The following is an 18,702-nucleotide window of genomic DNA, read 5'->3' on the forward strand; positions in this document are numbered from 1 at the left end:
GCTCTCTCCATTAGCTGGCATCCGAGAAGTTTGCTGCTTCCTGCAGGGAAGATGCAGTTCACTCTGTTGTGCAGCTTTGGGTTTTGTTTTAAGGGGAGTTGACCTGTATCTAGCTTATACCCAAATGAGCCTGTGCTAGGGAGGTGATTGGCTAATTGAGTCTGTGACTGACACTTGTAAATGAGTGCACTAGGAGCAGCTCAGTGCTGATTGGCTGGTGTGTGAGGCTCAGAAACTCTCTCCAACAAGAGCTCTGGCCATTCTCAGTCTGGCTGCCTCCAGAGTAGGTGCTCCAGGCACAGCCACCAGGCGAGGGAGGCTGCTTCCTTTGCTCAGGCACTCAGAGGCAAGGGAAGGAGGGCAGACCTCTGCCTTGCACCGGGCGGGAGGATTTCTCTGCAGACCTCCAACCCAGGAGGGGAAAGGAAGCAGAAAGCTCCTGGAACTTGATTTCATTCAGCTTAAAGAATGGGCAGAGTCCACAGTTCAGGAGGCCCCAGCTGGAGCGGAGCCGGGGCTCTGCTGGCCTTGGCGGCCGGACTCTTTGCTTGCAGTGATGCAAATGAATATGACTATGTGAGTTTCCAGTCCGACATAGGCTCTTACCAAAGTGGGCGATTTTACACCAAACCCCCGCAGTGCGTGGCCATCCCAGCGGACCTGCGCCTCTGTCACAGCGTGGGCTATGACAAAATGGTCCTGCCCAACCTGCTGGACCACGAGACCATGGCCGAGGTGAAGCAGCAGGCCAGCAGCTGGGTGCCCTTGCTCAACAAGAACTGCCACATTGGCACCCAGGTCTTCCTCTGCTCCCTGTTTGCCCCCGTGTGCCTGGACCGGCCCATCTACCCCTGCCGCTGGCTCTGCGAGGCCGTGCGTGACTCCTGCGAGCCCGTCATGCAGTTCTTTGGCTTCTACTGGCCAGAAATGCTCAAGTGCGACCAGTTCCCCCAGGACGACGTCTGCATTGCGATGACCACTCCCAACGCCACAGAGGCTTCCAAGCCCCAAGGTAAGACTCACTGGTGCTGGCCCTGTCCCTACTAACCCCTGGGTTCCCCCCTTTCCTAGCAGAGCAGAGGCTGGCCTGAGGGAGATGCAGCTCCAGTACAAAGAAGAACTCCCTCCAGAAGTGGTAGCACGAATCACCTGAACTCTGCTCCAGGGTAGCCGCCCCTCCTCCAGCCACAGAGGGGGGAAGAGAAGGGAAGCAAGTTCTCCCTTTAGAACTTGTCCCAGCTACCACTTTGCGAGCAACTCTTCTCTCTGAGTGTCCCCTCTCTGCAGCAAGCGTTCTGCCAAAGTTCAGTGTCTTAGACACTAGCAGGATCAGCCTCTAAGCATGTAAATGTTCTCCTCCGGGCTGGGCTCCTTCCTGGTGGTTCTGATTCTCTTAGACCGGAGCCTAGTATTGATATCTGGGACTCGTCTACCACTATTGACAGTGACGTGAAAGGGACGGCTGCTGCCTCTGTTCTAATGGACCTTTCTTCGCATTCCTAAGTCTCGTGGAACCATTTTAGAGTAATAGCCCAGGCCACACATCTAAACCTGGGGAAGCAGTGAAAATAAACCTGTCAGGAACACCCTGTTTTCCTAGCAGCGCTGAAGTTTGAGGCTGGATGGGCTTGCTTCAGTCATGCCACAAAGCAGCCTCAGTGCAGCAGGTTACACGTATTTAGAAAAACAAATCCTGTTCATTTCAGGTAAGGGCTGTAAACCTGGACCTGGGGCTGGAGTTTTGTACGGGGTAACATTTCTGATCAAGAATTTTATTGTAAGTTAAACAGACTTCCAGGTTGTTTGGACAAAGCAGAGGCAAACTGCTTGTTTGATTCTATTGGACAGCAAGTCTATTTGATATTCCATGGACTTGCGTGGATTGAGTTACACTAATCTTTGCAGTACTTGTGGCACCTTAGAGACTAACTAATTTATTTGAGCATAAGCTTTCGTGAGCTACAGCTCACTTCATTTGAGCTTATGCTCAAATAAATTGGTTAGTCTCTAAGGTGCCACAAGTACTCCTTTTCTTTTTGCTAATACAGACTAACACGGCTGTTACTCTGAAACTAATCTTTGGTTTGTTGCTTAAAACTTTTAAAACAAATAGAGGACCAGGTGTTTAGCTCTCCAGTTCTGGATCCTAAAAGTATTTCAAAGGTCAGTTGGAAAGAAAATATTAAAAAATGAAGACAATGTATTTAAAAAATGGGTTGCAGCTCTCTTCTTCTGGTGCCTCTAGCTTCACTTGGAAGGGACAGGATCACTTGGTTTTCCTGAGCTGCTTTTGGAGGGAGTTCGTGGCAGCCAGGGGAATAATTCCAGTGATTTATTCCCTGTGTGTCCAGGGTTCATCTGAAGATAAATTTGCCATTCGCTATAGCTGCTCAAGTGCAGTTACCTTTGGCAAACAAAGCACTTTATGTTCTGCTCAGTGCTGAGGGAGAGCCCTTGCCCAGCCAGCCTGGGTTTCTCCTCTCACTGCGGGTTATATAATATTATGCTACTTTCCACACCAGAAACTGTACTGCCCAGAATCCTCCAATTATCATTTAATTTCCACTCTCTAGGGCAGGAAATGAACGCAGTCTGGAATCAAGGAGTAACATCCTCAGAGTGTCTGTAAAAATGAGAGCACGGAGCACTTGCAGAGAGAGAGGCACAGCTCCGTTAACTCTTAGTGCTGAAAAGAGTGGGGAGCAGGGGGGTGCTTTCTCCCTGTCCATTCACAGCTAGGATCCCAGCCCCTGCCAACACGGGGGCTGCTCGGCTAGGGAAAAGAGTAAGAGTTCTGGTGCTTTCGTTCAGCAGGGATGGGACTGACCTGTTTCGCCATCCCTGTCCCAATGCAGCAGGGGCTTCCACAGAGTTTCCGATCTCCTGAGCCTTCCTTGGCAGGAGGGAGGGTGGCTCCTTGGAGAACAGGGAGCTGGATCGTCCCTGCTGCTGTGAATTAGAGCATCTTAGCCCTCAGTTTAACACTAGGTGGAAAAGGGCAGAGTGACGCCATGTTTGGGTTACAAACCTGACCCGGTGACAATGTGTGACAAGGAGTGTGGGGGGGAGACACCATCTCTCAGGGGGGCCCTGGTGCAGCTGCACCAGCGCAATCTGTCTGGACATCAGCATGTGGGGGGCATGACATGCACTGCAAGGTCCAGCCATGGCCAGTAAATGGTTGGGGGGAGGGGGGGAAGAGGCTCTTAGTCTGCTATCACGTCCCCATAGGGAACCCACCACTCCACCCATAGTCGAGGCAAGCTGGGCAGCCGAAGTGAGTTCCCAGGTACACTGAGAGTCCCACCTGACGGGTGAGTGCAAGGGGCAGGACATGGGGGAACAGCAGGGATTTGTGGAGCACAGTCTGCAATTTTCTGGCTTTTGCGGGGTTTTGTCCCAACTTTATCTCTTGGAAAAGTCCTTTACTTTGAAGGAAGGCTGTGAAATCACTGTCTTGAAAGGCTACGGCAACTCAGCAGAGCTGTGCTCTCGTCTTCTGAGAACGTAGGAGGACTTGTTCTGTGCCTCTTGGAATTCCCAGTGTAGTGCTGTCCCCATATGCTTTCCGCGGTAACCCCCATCATTACAGATTGCCACTGCTTTGGGTCAGCCCAGACTCAGCACTTCCCAACTTCTTCTTTTAAAATCAGTGCTGTTTTCAAGGGCTAGGAAAGAAGTTCTTTCCAAACAAACCGATTCTGCTCAGCTTTTCCATATAGGTTAGGCCATGTCTACACGGGAGACCTTACAGCCTCTCAGCTGTACCGCTGCAGCTGCGCCATTCTAAGGTCTCCCGTGTACCTGCTCTGTGCTGGCAGGAGAGAGCTCTCCGGTAGGCATAATTAAACCATCCCCAATGAGCGGCGGTAGCTACATTGGCAGGAGAGCTTCTCTGTGCTGCTGCTTCTGTCGGTGTAACTTATGTCGGTCAGAGGGGTGTGCTTTTTTTCACCGACAAATGCTTTTCCGACAAAAGTGCTAGGTGTAGACATAGCTTTAGAAATGTCCAAAAATAGTTTCGGATAAACACAGGATTTAAAACTCAGCGCCCTCCCCTGGGCAGTGCTGATGAGAACTGTCCCTCTCTAACCATTTCTAACATGCTCGCCGACACAATATAAATATCATTATGCTAATCACTGTAATCAGTAAAGTGACTTCGTTACAATAAATGATGTCAACTCTGGTTCCAAGCATTTGTGAATCCTCTTCTGTGGGTTGCAGAAAGGACCGAGGCTTGGCCCGCACTTAAAAGTTACCTCAACATAGCTACAGTGCTCAGGGGAGTGAAAAACATTCACACCCCTGAGTGCTCTGGTTAGGTCGACCTAGAAGTGGGTAGGTTGATGGAAGAATTCTTCTGTTGACCTAGCTACTGCTTCTTGAAGAGGTGGATTACCTACAGCGATGGAAAGACCCCTCCATCAGCATAGGAACCCGTAGCACCGTAGCAGTGTCTCTGTAGTGCCCGTAGTGTAGACGTGGCCCTGTCCTATCAGCACTTGAGAAACATGCCCATCACAAAAGCTTCTGGATCCATTGGCTGTTCACTTAAAAGCACAAATTAGTAACTAGGGTTGGGCAAGTTGTGGAAAGAAAGTACCGAAGTCCTCAGCTACACCCACACCTCTGTTAAATGGCATTCACACTCTTGTTTGCCATGAATGATCATACAATTGCTTTTGTTTGTTTGCAAAAACATTCCCAGAAAGCAGGAGTCTTTGAACGCTCATGTAAAAGTGTGTTCACATGAAGGCATGTGCTGGGAAAGTTCCTGCAGCCATCTTGAAATCCCTTTCACTTTCCTGGCTCCTGCTGGTAAGGTTTTAGTTGTGTCCATTTGGAGAAAAAACTACGATGTGACGTAGCTGACCAGTCATCCACCCGGTATAACAAATAGTGACTGCTTTGTGCCTATTCCATCGGCAGGGTATTTCTGCATCAGGCACATAGTTTCAAATAGAGAACATTTTGCAACAATCAGAGGGCTTGATCCTCAGCTGGTATCACTTAATATAGCTGCACTGATGTTAGTGGAGTGATTTTACAGTAGTGGGGGCTGGCCCACAGTCTCTTTGTGGGTAACTGACAAACAGAGAAGTGGGATCAGTTTCCCAGATGCATTATTTACTAAGAATTGTTTGCCCCCTTCTGTTAGAAACAAACAGCTAACAGGCAGAGTGAACTTGCAGGTTAATCCCAACCTACAGCAACTCTGGGACCCCTCCCCAGCCAATGTCTCGTACCCAACCTCCTAGCAAAGAGTTGGACCTTGGCCTGAAATCAATAAATGCAGGGGCCTGATCCTGCAGGGTGCTGAGCCTCTGCAAGTTCCCAGCACCTCACACTCCTGCAAAGAACCACTGCAGAGCGAGTTGCAGAGCACACTCTGAAAGCCCCCAGCCTCCCAGCTGTGGGCTGATAATGGACCGCTGGGGGGTGAGTCTGTTGCAGTATAGCAGCTCAGCCTGGGCTTTTCTGCTGCTGAACCGCTGGGGCTGTTGGGCTCCTCTGCTCCTGGGGGTAGATTTTTTTTTTTTTTTTTTTTAATAAAAAGAAAAATCCAAACTAAACTGGAGCCCCCCTTAGATTTCAGGTGCTGGGACTTGTTTCCTGTTGACTTAAATAAGGTCAGAGCCCAGCACTGCTCCCCCCTCCCATATTAATAAAAACGAACGAACCCTTTCAGTATTTTTCCCCATTAACACCTTAGCACTGGAATTTGGTTCTGCCTCTCAAAGAGCTGACCTGCTGAATTCCTTTCTCCTTAAGTAGGAGGCGGTAAAGCCTGCAGGCCTACAGGATGCATCAGGGGAGTCACAGATTAATATAGCATTACACATTCCTCTTCCTGCCCCTGGAGTAAGGCTGCTTGAAAGCTGAGCGGTAGGAAACGGGCAGCAGGGGAAAACCAGGCTGGGAACAGACTGAGGTTGTGTTCAGAAATGCTGTCAAATGCAGAAAACAGCGTGTTGGCCCAGTCACAACTCATACCAGCTAGGAGATGCCCAAGCCAGGCTTTGTCCAGGCCTCCGGTGATCTGAGCTCACTGTGTAGCCCGGGACCCCAGGCCAGCATCAATTTCCTTGCAGCCCCAGAGTGTTATTTTAGGCCAGGTCTGCACTACAGGGTTAGGTTGACGTAAGCTGCCTTGCATCAACCTAGCTGTGGAAGTGTCTTCACTTAAAGTTGGCTCCAGATGACGTAAGTGCCTCTCTAGCAAATTTGGTAACTCCACCTCCCCAAGCGGCGGAGAGTCACGGTCGATGCAGTTAGGTCGACGCAGTGTCAGTGTAGACACCGCGTTGCATCCGGCGACTGTTACTGACTGTCAGGGGCAATCCCACAATGCCCCACGCTGACAGTACCATCGCTACATGGTGAGTACCCGCACTGCCGACACCAGGAGCAAGTGTGCACACACGAGATTTAATAACTGCGGGGGCCGTATGCCGATGTAAGTTAGGTCGACGTAACTTCGGAGTGCAGACAGGGCCTTGGTGCTGCTGGATGTTGGTCCACGCCAGAGCCCGGTGTTGCCTTGCTCCCCAGTTTGTTCTGGGTTCCTCCTGGGCTCTGTGCAGGGGCAGTGAAGCTGGGCTATGGGCTGCAGGGAAAGACTCGGTCCTGTTACTGAATACATTCTGAGCAGCCTGGGGGCGAGTGACTGTTCAAAGTCAGACAGCTCTCACAAGTGCCCAGCGAGGAGTCTCGGAGTCTGAAGAGTCCCCTTTGTCCTTGAAGGGCATGCTCCCTCCCCCATGGCATCATGGGGTTAAGAGACACAACGCCTGGGAATCCTGCTTGGCCCAGATAACAAGTCACTTGTTTCACCCGAGTCCCTCAGGCATTTTGGGGTTGCCCTGCCCCACAGTGTCCACGCAACCCATTCCTGGGAGCCAGCCAAGTGCCAGCTTCTGAATATGTACTGCCAGTACACAGTGCTTAATTTGTAATGAAAGAGGGGCTGGGTCTCAAGCAATTTTTTTACATTCATAACTGATGTGGCAAGCCCAGATGTGCCAGGCTCTGAACTGCCAAGCTGAGAGGTGCTGGGCTGTGAACCTCCAGGCCCAGAGGTGCCAGGGCTCCGCCCTGCCAAGCCCTGGCACCAATTAATCACTGCCAGTACAGGAATATCCATCACCTTTCTCTCCCCCTTCCAGCTGGAGATCTCCAAGTGCTGTTCAAACAGTCGCATTAAATCCTCACGCCATCCCTTCAGGCAGGTAAATGTTACTAACCCCGGGGCAAGTTGGTGGCACAGGGCGGGGTGGTGACCTATCCAGGCGCATGCCCGGGGGCCAGTGGGACTAGGACCTCTGGTCTCTGCTCTTGTATCTGTGATGAGGCGATGAGTACATAGCTGGCTCCCATGTGCATTTCTCTGTGGGTTGCAATATCATTTGATAACCATAGGACAGCACATCCCGTACCTTAGCCTGCACCTCTCGGGCCACTGTCTCTGCCCTCATCAGGGGCCTGACAAGCAAGCAGGGTGAACTCCAGCAGGGTCCTGGGTACGGGATGTGATGGCCTTCTCCCCTCAATTGGAGCTGTCTGTGCACAGGACGGGGGGACGTGGCCGTTCAGGGTGGGCGAGAGAGAGAGGAGAAAACGGAGCTATCATTAGGAAACACCACGGAGGCGCTTGGTCTTAGTGCTGGTGGAGGTGGGGCTAAGCATGTGGCAGCCAAAGCCATGCAGAAAGAGAGAGAGAGTGTGTGTGTGCGTGTGTGTGTGCGTGTGTGTAAGCAAGCTTGGTTTGGCTGCTCTCTGCCACACCTTCCAGCATGGGGATTGCACAGTCCCTGTTCTGCGTCCTGCCATGCGGGGAAGCTTATGCAGAGCTGGTAATTGCTTTTCATGTTGAAAGGGATGTGGCCGAAAGACTTTAACTTCCATGAGGCACGCTGGGCGCTGCTCTGCCTTTAGATGGCAGCCTTTTCCCAGGAAGAACCAAAACATGGCTTGTGTGAAACTATGTGACAACCCCCGGGGGCAGATATTATCAGCAATTAGCTCACAGATAGGCTTGGCAGAATTCACTGCTTTTTATACAGTATTGATGGATAACGTCAATGTTTATTTTTAAGGATTTGTTTTTTCAATTTTTATCATTTAAATTTTCACAGTTGTGGGAAATTATGGGGGGTCAGACAATTATTTAATGACAGTAGATGTTGAGACTCAAAAAGTTAACTCTTTATAACTATTAAAACACAAAAAGAAAAACACAAAAATAAAAGACTTGTGGCACCTTAGAGACTAACCAATTTATTTGAGCATAAGCTTTCGTGAGCTACAGCTCACTTCATCAGATGCTGTAGCTCACGAAAGCTTATGCTCAAATAAATTGGTTAGTCTCTAAAGTGCCACAAGTACTCCTTTTCTTTTTGCGAATACAGACTAACACGGCTGCTACTCTGAAACCTATTAAAACACAAATTGTCAACATCATGTGTAAATAGACCATGTAAACAGCCTTAAATCAAACGCTAACAAGTTCTCGTGCAGCATTTTCTTCACTTTGCCTAGCTGTGAATTTCGATTATTATTGATGGAAATGTTTGTGGTCAGTTTGTTTGTGTACGGTGAAATCAGTGTTTATTGACACTTACTGATAAAAATCTAATCCTTCTGAGCCTGATGGCTCCCCACAGCACCGGCCCTTCAAGCCACAGAGAGCAGCAGCTGCTCTTTGGGCTTTCCTATGTTCAGCTTTGGTGTCATGTTCCTCAACAGTTCCCCTCTTTTGTGGGCACGCTGTAGAAGTAACTCCTGGAGCTCCTGACCAAGTGGAAAGCACCCTGCATTCGCTCTCGAACCAGCAGGAAGTTTAGTAATGGTCTGAGGACACTGATGCTATTGTCTATGCCTCACGGTTATCATCAGTAGGCTTCAAAGCACTTTACAAAGGAAGTCAGTATCATTAACCCCCTTTTACAGATGGGGAAACTGAGGCACGTAGATTGGAAATTACTTGCCCAGGTCACTGGCAGAGGTAGGACTAGAACCCAGGTCTCCTAAGGCCTAGGCTAGTGTTCAAGCCACTGCTGCTTTCTTTGGGTAAAGTCAGACTAGAAGCTATTCTGCAGGTGCTGGAAGTGAGAGGGGGCCTGTACGTTCCACCCCACAGATTGCACCTCCCACAAGATACAAAGCAGAGTGCCCCTGCCGGTGTGAGGCTGGTTCTGAGCTCACCCTGCACCTCAAACACCTACCTGCATGCATGTCCCAGGGATGTGGGGGCTGGCCCGACAATGGATTAAAGTGCAGTGGGACCAGACCCAGGAAAGCCAGTGGACAGCACAGGAGAGTAGAAGGTCCACTGGCAGCCCCAGTGTAGGTGAAACCTCTGTTCACAGGTCAGTTATTCTGTGGGAACCGGGAAGGACTCTGGCACCAGATTCCCTCTCAGCTAGCGCTTTGCTGGCTGCAGCCTGTGTCCGGGTCTGATGCTGGCTGGGACTTTCCGTGAAGCCAGCTGGAGATGTTTTCTTATCTACCAAGCTCATTCTCGATTGAAACAGAAATTGGCTTGATTCACCCCCACCCAACAACAGGTGTTGGCACCCTCCGGCTTCCAGGTGGGCTCCAGCAAGGGAGGGCAGCTTTAAAGTACAGTGAGCTGTCTTGGGAGAGGCTGCACAGGGGACGTGCTGAGTCAGCAGATTGACCAAAGGGTCAGTTACTTTCAGGACTTTTCTGCTGGCTCTGGGCCTTTGGTGTAGGGGGCACCTTGCACAATTGCTATGCACTTGGCCCCTGGGGTAATTCGTGCCACCAGGTAATTCTGCTGCCATAAACCCTGCAGCAAGTCTAGCCCTGCTGCAAACATCTTTTACAACTAGCCTTTTGGTGGTGAGTCTGCTAACAGGAGGAACGCAGTGAAAAGTCACACAGAATGATTGATTGACAGACACTGAGCGAGGGGATCGGGGAGTCTAGGGCGCAGGGCACTGGGCTGAGATTCAGGAGCTCTGGGCTCTGCTCTCATCTCTACCCTGCCCTGCTCTGTGACCGTGGTCGAGTCACTTCCCTGCTCTGCCTCCCTCCCTCCCCACTCTTCCTGTGGGTCTGTGCAGCACCCAGCACAACGGGGAGTCTCCGGGGCTCCAGTGACACGGACGCCTGCCCTCACTAGGGAAAAGCTGGGTTAACACATGGGAAAATCCTCGCGTGGACAAGGCAATTGTGGTTTTCATATGGGCTAACTGGCTTAACTCTTCAGCTCCCCCCAATGTTTGCCTCAGCCCATTAACAGGTGTGCAAATGACACACTGCCCTCGCCACACAGCTGTTTCCAGGTGTGAGCTAATACGTGGGTGGTGCGTGTGAATAGGGGTAATTCAGCTGTGCGACTAACCTCCCAGCTCTGAGCTGTTCTCGGAACATGTGGCTGAAGGCCTCCTGGCTCTCAGTCCAAGCACTTGGAGGAGAATGCCCTGGCGAGGCCCTGTGGCTTCCTCTGTCCATTTCATACAGTTCATTAAGGTTTGGAGGCTGGATGGAAATCTTTCTTGACTGCTTATTGAAAAATAACTTCCTGGGGAGTTAACAGGCCCTGGCTAAAGCTGCGAGGGCTGGATCCTGCTCCTATCAAAGTCACTTGTAAATTGAAAAGATAGAAGTGGTGATTGCATGGTATTGTTTCACAAGGGGCCTGCGCCATACATCCTGCCCACTCCTCCTCCCACCCGTGGTGGAGAAAGAGAGACAGAATCCATGGACACATGGATCATGAGATGAGCTAAATTCTAGATGTTATATGAACACTGTGGTTAATTATTTGTTCCCCAGTAGCATCAACAAACTTGACTGAGATCAGGGCCCCATTGGGCAGGGACCTGCACATGCAAATAGTAACAGACAGTCCTTGACTTAAAGCATTTAGAACCTACATAGAAAAGGGAAGGTTTATCATCCCCATTTAACAGAAGGAGACAGAAGTACTATGTGACTTGGACAAGGCTGTCCAGGGAGCCAGTGGCAGAGAACTGACCCTCTGCGTTCCTGAGTGGCAGGACAGTGCCTTAAGCACAAGACCATCCTTCTCCTCTGAGTTTACACCTCACTTCATTTGGGATCTGTCTGTTTCTTTGTCCAATAATCCTGAAGGCCGTCAAGGAGGGATGCCCATCCTTCTGCCCTCAAGAGCCCGGGGGAAAGCCATCCCCTCACAGAGTAACAGATTCCAGATCCAGAAGGGACCACTGTGATCATCTAGTCTGACCTCCTGGGTAGCACAGGCCAGAGACCTGCTGCAAAATAACTCCCGTAGCAGATCTTTTAGAGCAACAGCCAGTCTTCATTTAAAAATGGTCAGTGAGGGAGAATCCACCCTGACCCTCAGTGACTTGTTCTACTGGTGAATTATTCTCGCTGTACGTTGTACCAGGCAGAGGTGTGTTCTTATATTCCCTGGGAATCGCTCTCCCGTGGAAAAGGGCCCTTGAGTTTGCTGGACCAAGAGCAGAAGTAGCGTCTCCCTTTTCGATAAATGTACCCGTCAGCGGCATACACCTGTGGTCTGGGTGACCACAGCCCGTCTGCCGAGAGCTGGCTGCAGGACCTGGAAACAGGGCTGTAGGTCAGGGCACAGTGTCACCGCGTCACAGGGCAGACCTCAGGAAATGACCCGGGATGGCATGTCCCACCCTCCCCTAAGAGCCCCGCTGCAGTCCAGGACGAAGCCAGGGCTCAGAGTGAGACATGGGTGGGAGGAGCGTAGCTGCCTTGCTGCCACCCAGGGTGGGCTTGTTCTGGGGATAAACTCCAGCCATTAGGGCTGTCAGACCTGCAGGCCCCCGCTGCGGCTGCAGGAGTCCAGCCTCACCCCTCCTCTGCATTGTTAGTTCCGGATCTTACCCGGCGGAGCCGTGCTGCCCGTCTGGGGCTCCGGTGAGCTCCAGGATGTCACTTATGGGGATGCCCTTTCCCCCCATTCATTGGAAGCGTTGGAGGCAATATGGAGTGACGCTGCTTAGGGTCTGGCCCAGAACAGCTTCTCCCTGCCAGTTTGGCAGCAGCCTTCCCCGGCCGGCTCCTCACCTGGCCCAGCAGCTCAAAGCCAGGCCACTGTTCTGTGCGTGTCTTGGCTGGGTGCACCGTATCGCTCTTAGGCCACCCCGGGGAGGGCCTTGTGCCCCTGCTGCAGCAGAGAACCCCAAGTGCAGTCAGACCTTTAGGAGCAGGAGCAGAGACTAGTTTCTCAAGAGCACAGCCGTGGGGCTTGGGAGTGGGGAGGGGCAGAGAAGCACCAGTGCAGCCCAGAGCGTGGCTCATAACAAGGAGGGACGGTGTGAGTGCGGTGCAAAAGGAGAAACAATGGGTCCCGTGCTTCCCTCCACTTCTCAAATAAACAAGCTCGCCTGTACTTGGTGGGAATTCCTGACACATGCTCAGAGGGGACATGCTCAGCAGGTGACACGGTGCTAAAACCTTCCTGACTCACAGAGATATTGTGTGACACACAGACCCCCAGCACACACTCACGCTAGCGGTGAAAGGGTTTTGTTTGCTCAGGGAGGGAGGGGAGTGAGCTGAGTCACCCTGAGGAATTTCTCCTCAAAGCGTGTGGAAAGTAGCACCACTGCAATAGGACCAGTAACAGGTAAAAGCCACATCTCAGTCGAATAATTTCCTCCCCTCCATCCTTTAAATCTAAAACCAAACCTCTGACTGGGTAACAAGCTTTCTACAAGTTTGGGTAACCCTTTACGTCCCAAGTTGGGCCACCAAAAAGGTGGTATTAATGTAGATGGAATAACTCCATACATTTCCGGTTCCATAGCTTCTGTTCTTACCAGGCAGGATTTCACCAGTCAGCCACAAGAGTGGCAGGTCTGGCCCATTCGCTGAGCAGTGACTTGTGGCACTCAATCCCAGCCGGCAGCCTTTAGCTTTCAGCTCCATTGTACAGGGAGGTGGGAACTGCAGAAGGAAGTTGGTGCAGAGAACTCCTGTCTGTAGGAGGCTGTAGCTGTAAGCCCCACTTCACCACAGAAAGTTCCCGGCCAGGGCTCTGGGAACCTGTTTCAGCAGAGTTCCTTAGGTCTGGTCTAGACTAGAAAATTAGCTACGTTGTTCAGGAGCGTGAAAAATCCACACCCTGGAACAATGTAGGTAAGCCAACCTAAGTCCCTGTGTAGCACTTGGGAGGAGCCAGAAGAATTCTTCCGGGGTGGGAGAACCCCTCCTGTCGGCATACATAGTGTCTGCGCTGTGGTGTTTTAAATGTAGACCAGCCCTTTACCTGCACACCAAGCCAGGCTCCTCATCCATCTGAAAGCGGCTCCTTTAGGCCTTCCCATGGGCTTCAGGTGGCAAAATGTTTCCCAGGCCTCAGATCCTCCCCAAGGCTGGGCCATTGGTCCAGCACGTCATGGGATGCATAGAGAATGCCTTGTGGGAGGGTAGCCCTGGTGGGAACTGGTCTAAGAACGTAACCAGTTTGGCACCAAATCTCTCCAGTTTGAGTGTGCTCTGTACTGATCCCATCTCTCCTCCCTGGCTAGGAACGGCTGTGTGTCCCCCCTGTGACAACGAGATGAAGTCGGACGCCATCATTGAACACCTGTGTGCCAGTGAATTCGGTAAGGAAACATTCCGGCCTCCTCTTCTCCCTTTTCAGAGTTTCATTTACACGAGGGAGGAGAAACTCGATATCATGCCGAGCCCCCTCTCCTTGGGCTGCTCAGCTAATTACTGACAGTTTCCTGTCTTGGTTAGGAATTGCCATGGTGCAGTAAATTCGATGAAGGAGGAGCAGCTCCCTCCTAGCATGCTGGGAGCACTGCATGGCTGCTGCAGGGCCATCATGCTTTGCCTTTTCTTTCTGGTGCTTGCATCAAAAACTAATGCGGATCCACCCTGCTGAGCCAGCAGGAGCCCGGCTGGAAGTTCCCCTGGGGCGGCCATGGCTGTTCCGCTGAGTCTCGTTATCAGACTGGAAGTGCACTGCCCACAAAGTGTCTTTGGTGCTGGAGCTGCATGGAGCCGAGTCTGGGACTGCTCCCTCTGAGCTGTGCAGAAGAGAGCTAATCGCACCCAGGAGCAGGGCCTGACCCTGTACGTGTCCTTTGCCCATGTCATCGTCTACCCCAGTGCCCAGGGCTACTGGCCTGGAGCAGCGGAATGGCACCCCAAGTTGGCAGTGGGGAGCATGGCCACTCAAGTAGCAGGGCAGTGGGGGATTGGCCCCCTGGGGTGCCTCCCCGCGAGGCCCAGGAAGCTGCAATGTCACCCCAGCCGGGCCTCCCTGAGGCACTTGGGTGGCAGGTTTCTCTCTAGGAAATGGACGTGCCCCTAGATGTCACTGTTGTGCTGTGGGAGGCCGGGAGAGGGGAGCGGAGAGATCAGGAGGCTAACGGGAGGGCAGGCAGTGAGGGATAAAAAGCTCGGGTGCTTACAGCCGGGACACAGCTGGGCCCTGGAGTTTGAGTGACTCAGACTTAGCCACACAGGGAAGCTGGGGAGGTGGCGGCAGTGGGAAGTGGAAGGGGCGCATTCCCAGATCGTGGATCCTGCCTGGCTTTGCTAACCTGGGCCCACGTGCAGCTGAGTTTTGGGGCTGGGATTGTGGAGGGGGAAACTCTCCCACTCCTGTTCGGGGGGGAGAGAACTCGGTTTCCCCTGTGGTGCTTTGCCCTTCTCCGCCTTACACAGCGGGCCCTGTGGTTATTCATCCAAAACCAAGACTTTTTTTCTGCAGAGTCCTCCACTCCGCACAATTACATGCAGTCCCGGGGCCTGCCCGCCTGGAGCGGAGGCAAGGACAGCAGGGGGTCTCGCAATCTCTCTGACCTGGCTATTGTGATTTCACAGGACTTGATAAGGTCTCTGACAGCCAGAAGTCACTTATTGTTCCCTGTCCCACTCTGCAAACCCCAGCCATCACCCACCTCACCCAGATTACTTCTTCCCTTGTCTCTCCAGAGCTGCAATGGCCTGGCTCCAGTTCTACTCCTTCACCCAACAGCCTCCCCACCGCCCGTGCCTGAAGGCCCTACTCTTCGCCTATCTCTTTCTCTGGGGGCTCTCCTTGGGAGGCCGTGCATCCCTGCTAGACCCTGCTTGGGGCATTTCATGGCCTTGCCTCTAGCGCAGGCGGGTCCCCTGTGCAGAAATGGGGCAGCCCCTCCTGAATAACGCCTCCTCACCCTGTTAACTCAGCACTGTAGGAGACATCGCCTAGTGTCTGTGTCGGTCACAGGGCGCGGAGGGGGCTCGGTGGTTGCTGTAAAGATTGTTCGGCGCTCCAGGGTTAACGTGTCTTCCCCGGAGCCTTAGCACATTTGTGTTTTGACAGTGTCTCTGGCTCTAAAGCCATCCGTGTGGGGAATTTGTGTCCTGGCCAGTCAGCCTGTGGTCTGCCTTGGGGAAGGCTGCAGCCGAGCTGAGCTGGCTCTCTGCCTAGAGCGTAAGTAAGATTAGTAACTGTGAGTGACATCCCAGGAGTCTTGCACCTGCAGCCTCGGCTGGAGGAGAAGGGAAGAGTGTATTCCCCACGCAGAGAGATGCAGCCTCCCAGCTGGGCTGAGCTGCTCTGCAAAGAAGGGGCCCAGCGCCCACTCTCTGCTGGAGCTCTGGCACTGCTCACTGTTCAAGCAGGAGCATTTTTGACCCACGTGGGAAGGAAACTCCCTCCAGATGCCTCCCAGTCACCAGTGATTCTTACAGAGTAAACTTCTAGCAGGTTTCCCTGGCCATGTGTGAGACGGGGAGGAGTCTGCAGGATTTCTAGCAGGATTCCCTGGCCATTGCAGAGAGGAGGCCAGCTTGGTCCGGCTGAAGTGGAGGGGACAGAGCCAGGCTGTCAGCAAAGTGGTTGGTTCGGGGACATCGTCTGTGCTGGGCTGCACCCCTGCTGGCCAGTCTAGAGCTTCAGGGGCTCAGGTGTGCCCGTCAGGTGGCCGATGAGTCCAGGACTGGTTGAAGTGAATGCTCTGAGCTCCCTGGCTGATGTGGGACAGGCTGGTGCTGCTGACACATCGTAGAGCCAGCCAGTGTCCTCAGTTACTCCATTTTCATGTAAAATGCAGCATTTCCCCTCCAAACTGCCCTGGCCACCGTCCTCTGCCAATTGCGGGAGCCATCCAGACTTCAGCCCCCTCGCCCCCTCCTCCTGCAGCCCCATGGGGCAGCCTGTGTGTTTACAATAGCTACTCTATTGCTCACAGAGCCCCCGTCTCTGCTTGGAGCCAGAGGTCAGGAAGGTTCAGCCAGTCAGTTATCCTGATTGGCCGGCCATTCACCAGCGCCGGGGAGCAGGGGTGTCCAGGCACAATCCCGGTCAGCGCTGAGATGGACAGTTCTATGGAGCCAGCGCAGAGCAGAGGAACCACAGCCTTTCCAAAGATCCTCCCAGGCCACTGTCTTTGTGATAATTCCTCCTCATTCGGTAAAAAGAGGAAGCTGTCAATCAGCATTGCCCCTGCCTGAGAGAGAGAGAGAGATCTCCCTATGGCTCCACTCAGTGGGTCACTCTGCCTTTCTCCTCTGGTCCTCAAATGAATAACACCCCAGGAGACACCCTGCCCCACCCTGGCACCTGGTAAGCCAGAATGCTGGGTACTTTAAACTATTGCTTTAAGACATCGTCCAAAAGTCCTAGGGCAGGTGTCCCCATTGTTGAATGGGGGTGTGTGTGTGAAGGTTTGGACTCAAATGGGGGTTTCTTGAATGTGGCTGTAACTCCAACTGGCTGAGCTGTGATGTTGATAGGGCTTCAGCTTTCCTGGGTGAGTCTGTGTGCTGCAAGAGGTCAAACTAGATGATCATATTGGTCCTTTCTCACCTTAGAGTCTGTGAAGAGTCTAGAGTCTGTTGCTAGCTGGTCCCACAATATGCAGCCTAAAGCCCACAAGGCAAGTGTGTGCCACATGGCTAGTGCAGTGCAGGAAAGTGTGAGCAGGGTCAGGGGAACTACGTTGCCTTGTCCCATGACTCCTTGCATTGCCTAGCACATCTGCCCGGGGGCTCCCATGGGGCGTGGGGCTGCAGGGTGACAGCCTGGCTTAGAACTTCAGAGTCATCCAGATGCACCCAAAAGTTTGGATGCTTCTCTGAGCTCCTTTTGGCCTGCCAGACTGCTCTTCAGGACTTGCAAGGCCTCCTCGTGCTCGGATATCTAGGCAGAGGACACTAGCTGAGAAGGCTGTGCTGTGCTGCTCCCCCCTGCCCCTTTTGGAGCAGGAAGGAGGAATACCACACCAGACTTTCTGAGCCTCCTGAAGGCTTGTGGTAGGCTTGGGGTGGGAGATGAAGAGGGAGGCCTGTCCTGAGTGGCTGTTCAGGCGTGGCTGTGCAATGAATTTGGTTCACTCCATTATCTACTTCAAAGTGTCACATTCCAGCTTTGATTCTTGCTTTTGTGGACAAGACACAAACTTGCAGCAATGAGCGAGTGAAAATCCCCAATGGTGGCCTGTTCTGCTGGCTTCCTTTTATCAACTCTGCGTTCGTCTGCCAAACCCATGTGCCACTTTTGCAGCTATGGAAAGCAAAAATAAGCCCTTATGTTGCTAGTGTTGAGCAATGAGGAAAAGAATGCAGAGCTGGTGGCTTAGGATGTGAGGCAGACAATCATAGCTAAACAGAACTTAATGAAAAATAGTGTAGGGAAAAATATTAGTTTTCTCAGATCAAACCAGCATTAACTGTTTTTGACATCCTTGCTGGTAAACGTAACTTTCCTGGAAGGTTCTTAAAGGCCTTATGAACAAGGTGTGCATTCCTCAGGGATTAGCATTTGTGCCAAAGGGTGCTATGCAATCCCAAACCTGCTCAGCATGCAGGCCTCATTATCCTTTCTGCTGGCAATGAATGCGTGACTCTCCGCAGGTTTGATTGGCCAAATGTCCCAAGTTCAAGGCAGATTTTTTCCAACAGGGAAAAACAGACAGGAAAACCTATGTAATTGTTTCCCAGGAATGCATATGCTTCAGACCAGATCAAGTAACAGATGGGGAAGCCAAAGTGGAGTTTGAATTCAATATGGCAGCCAGCCTGCTGTCTTTAGAAATGTTCAGGGGAGAGAAGGCAGTTTGAGTTCTGCCCCGTTGCACGGGTCTCCTCTCAGTCTCCTGAATCATAGAATATCAGGGTTGGAAGGGACCTCAGGAGGTCATCTAGTCCAATCCCCTGCTCAAAGCAGGACCAATCCCCAACTAAATCATCCCAGCCAGGGCTTTGTCTGACTTTCATGTTGAGACTATTGATTACTGTAGAGAGAGATGAATAAGGGGGGACATGGTTAAAGTATTCAAAATAAATAATGGGACAGAGAAGGCTGCTGGGGATTGTCTCTTGTCCCTGTCTCAAAGCACTGGAACCAGGAAATGGAAAGGAGGCTAATTCCAAACTGATCAGAGGAAATATTTTTTCACACTCGCAGTTATCTGGTGGAACTCACTGCCACAAGATATTATTGAGGCCAAGAGTTTAACAGCATTCAAAAAGGGATTTACATTCATACAGGTGAAACTAATATCTAGAGCTGTTGCAGTAAATATTGAACAAATTTTGGGAAGGGATACAAACTCTCCTGCTGTAGGGCAGGCACCATTCTCTAGCTATTGGGGGTAGGGAGGAAACTTCCTGGGGGCAGGTTAGCCCATCACTCCCACACTGCAGGGTTCTTGCACCTTGCTTTGGAGCAGCTGGTACCAGCTACTGCCAGGGACAGGATACCAG

The 18,702-nt window shown here is 52.0% G+C and overlaps 1 protein-coding gene across 1 annotated transcript in view; it reads left to right on the forward strand.

Annotated features, from left to right (window-relative positions):
• Positions 1 to 225: 225 nt before the first annotated feature.
• Positions 226 to 18,702, forward strand: part of SFRP1 (secreted frizzled related protein 1) — a 48,018-nt gene continuing 29,541 nt past the window's right edge. Inside the window, exons 1-2 of the mRNA XM_074940037.1 lie at positions 226 to 1,012; positions 13,524 to 13,601. Of these exons, the coding sequence (XP_074796138.1) occupies positions 469 to 1,012; positions 13,524 to 13,601 (622 nt within the window). The 5' untranslated portion in view covers positions 226 to 468. The remainder of the gene's footprint in view (positions 1,013 to 13,523; positions 13,602 to 18,702) is intronic.

This window comes from Natator depressus, chromosome 26 (assembly GCF_965152275.1).
Source record: "Natator depressus isolate rNatDep1 chromosome 26, rNatDep2.hap1, whole genome shotgun sequence".
Taxonomy (NCBI): domain Eukaryota; kingdom Metazoa; phylum Chordata; order Testudines; family Cheloniidae; genus Natator; species Natator depressus.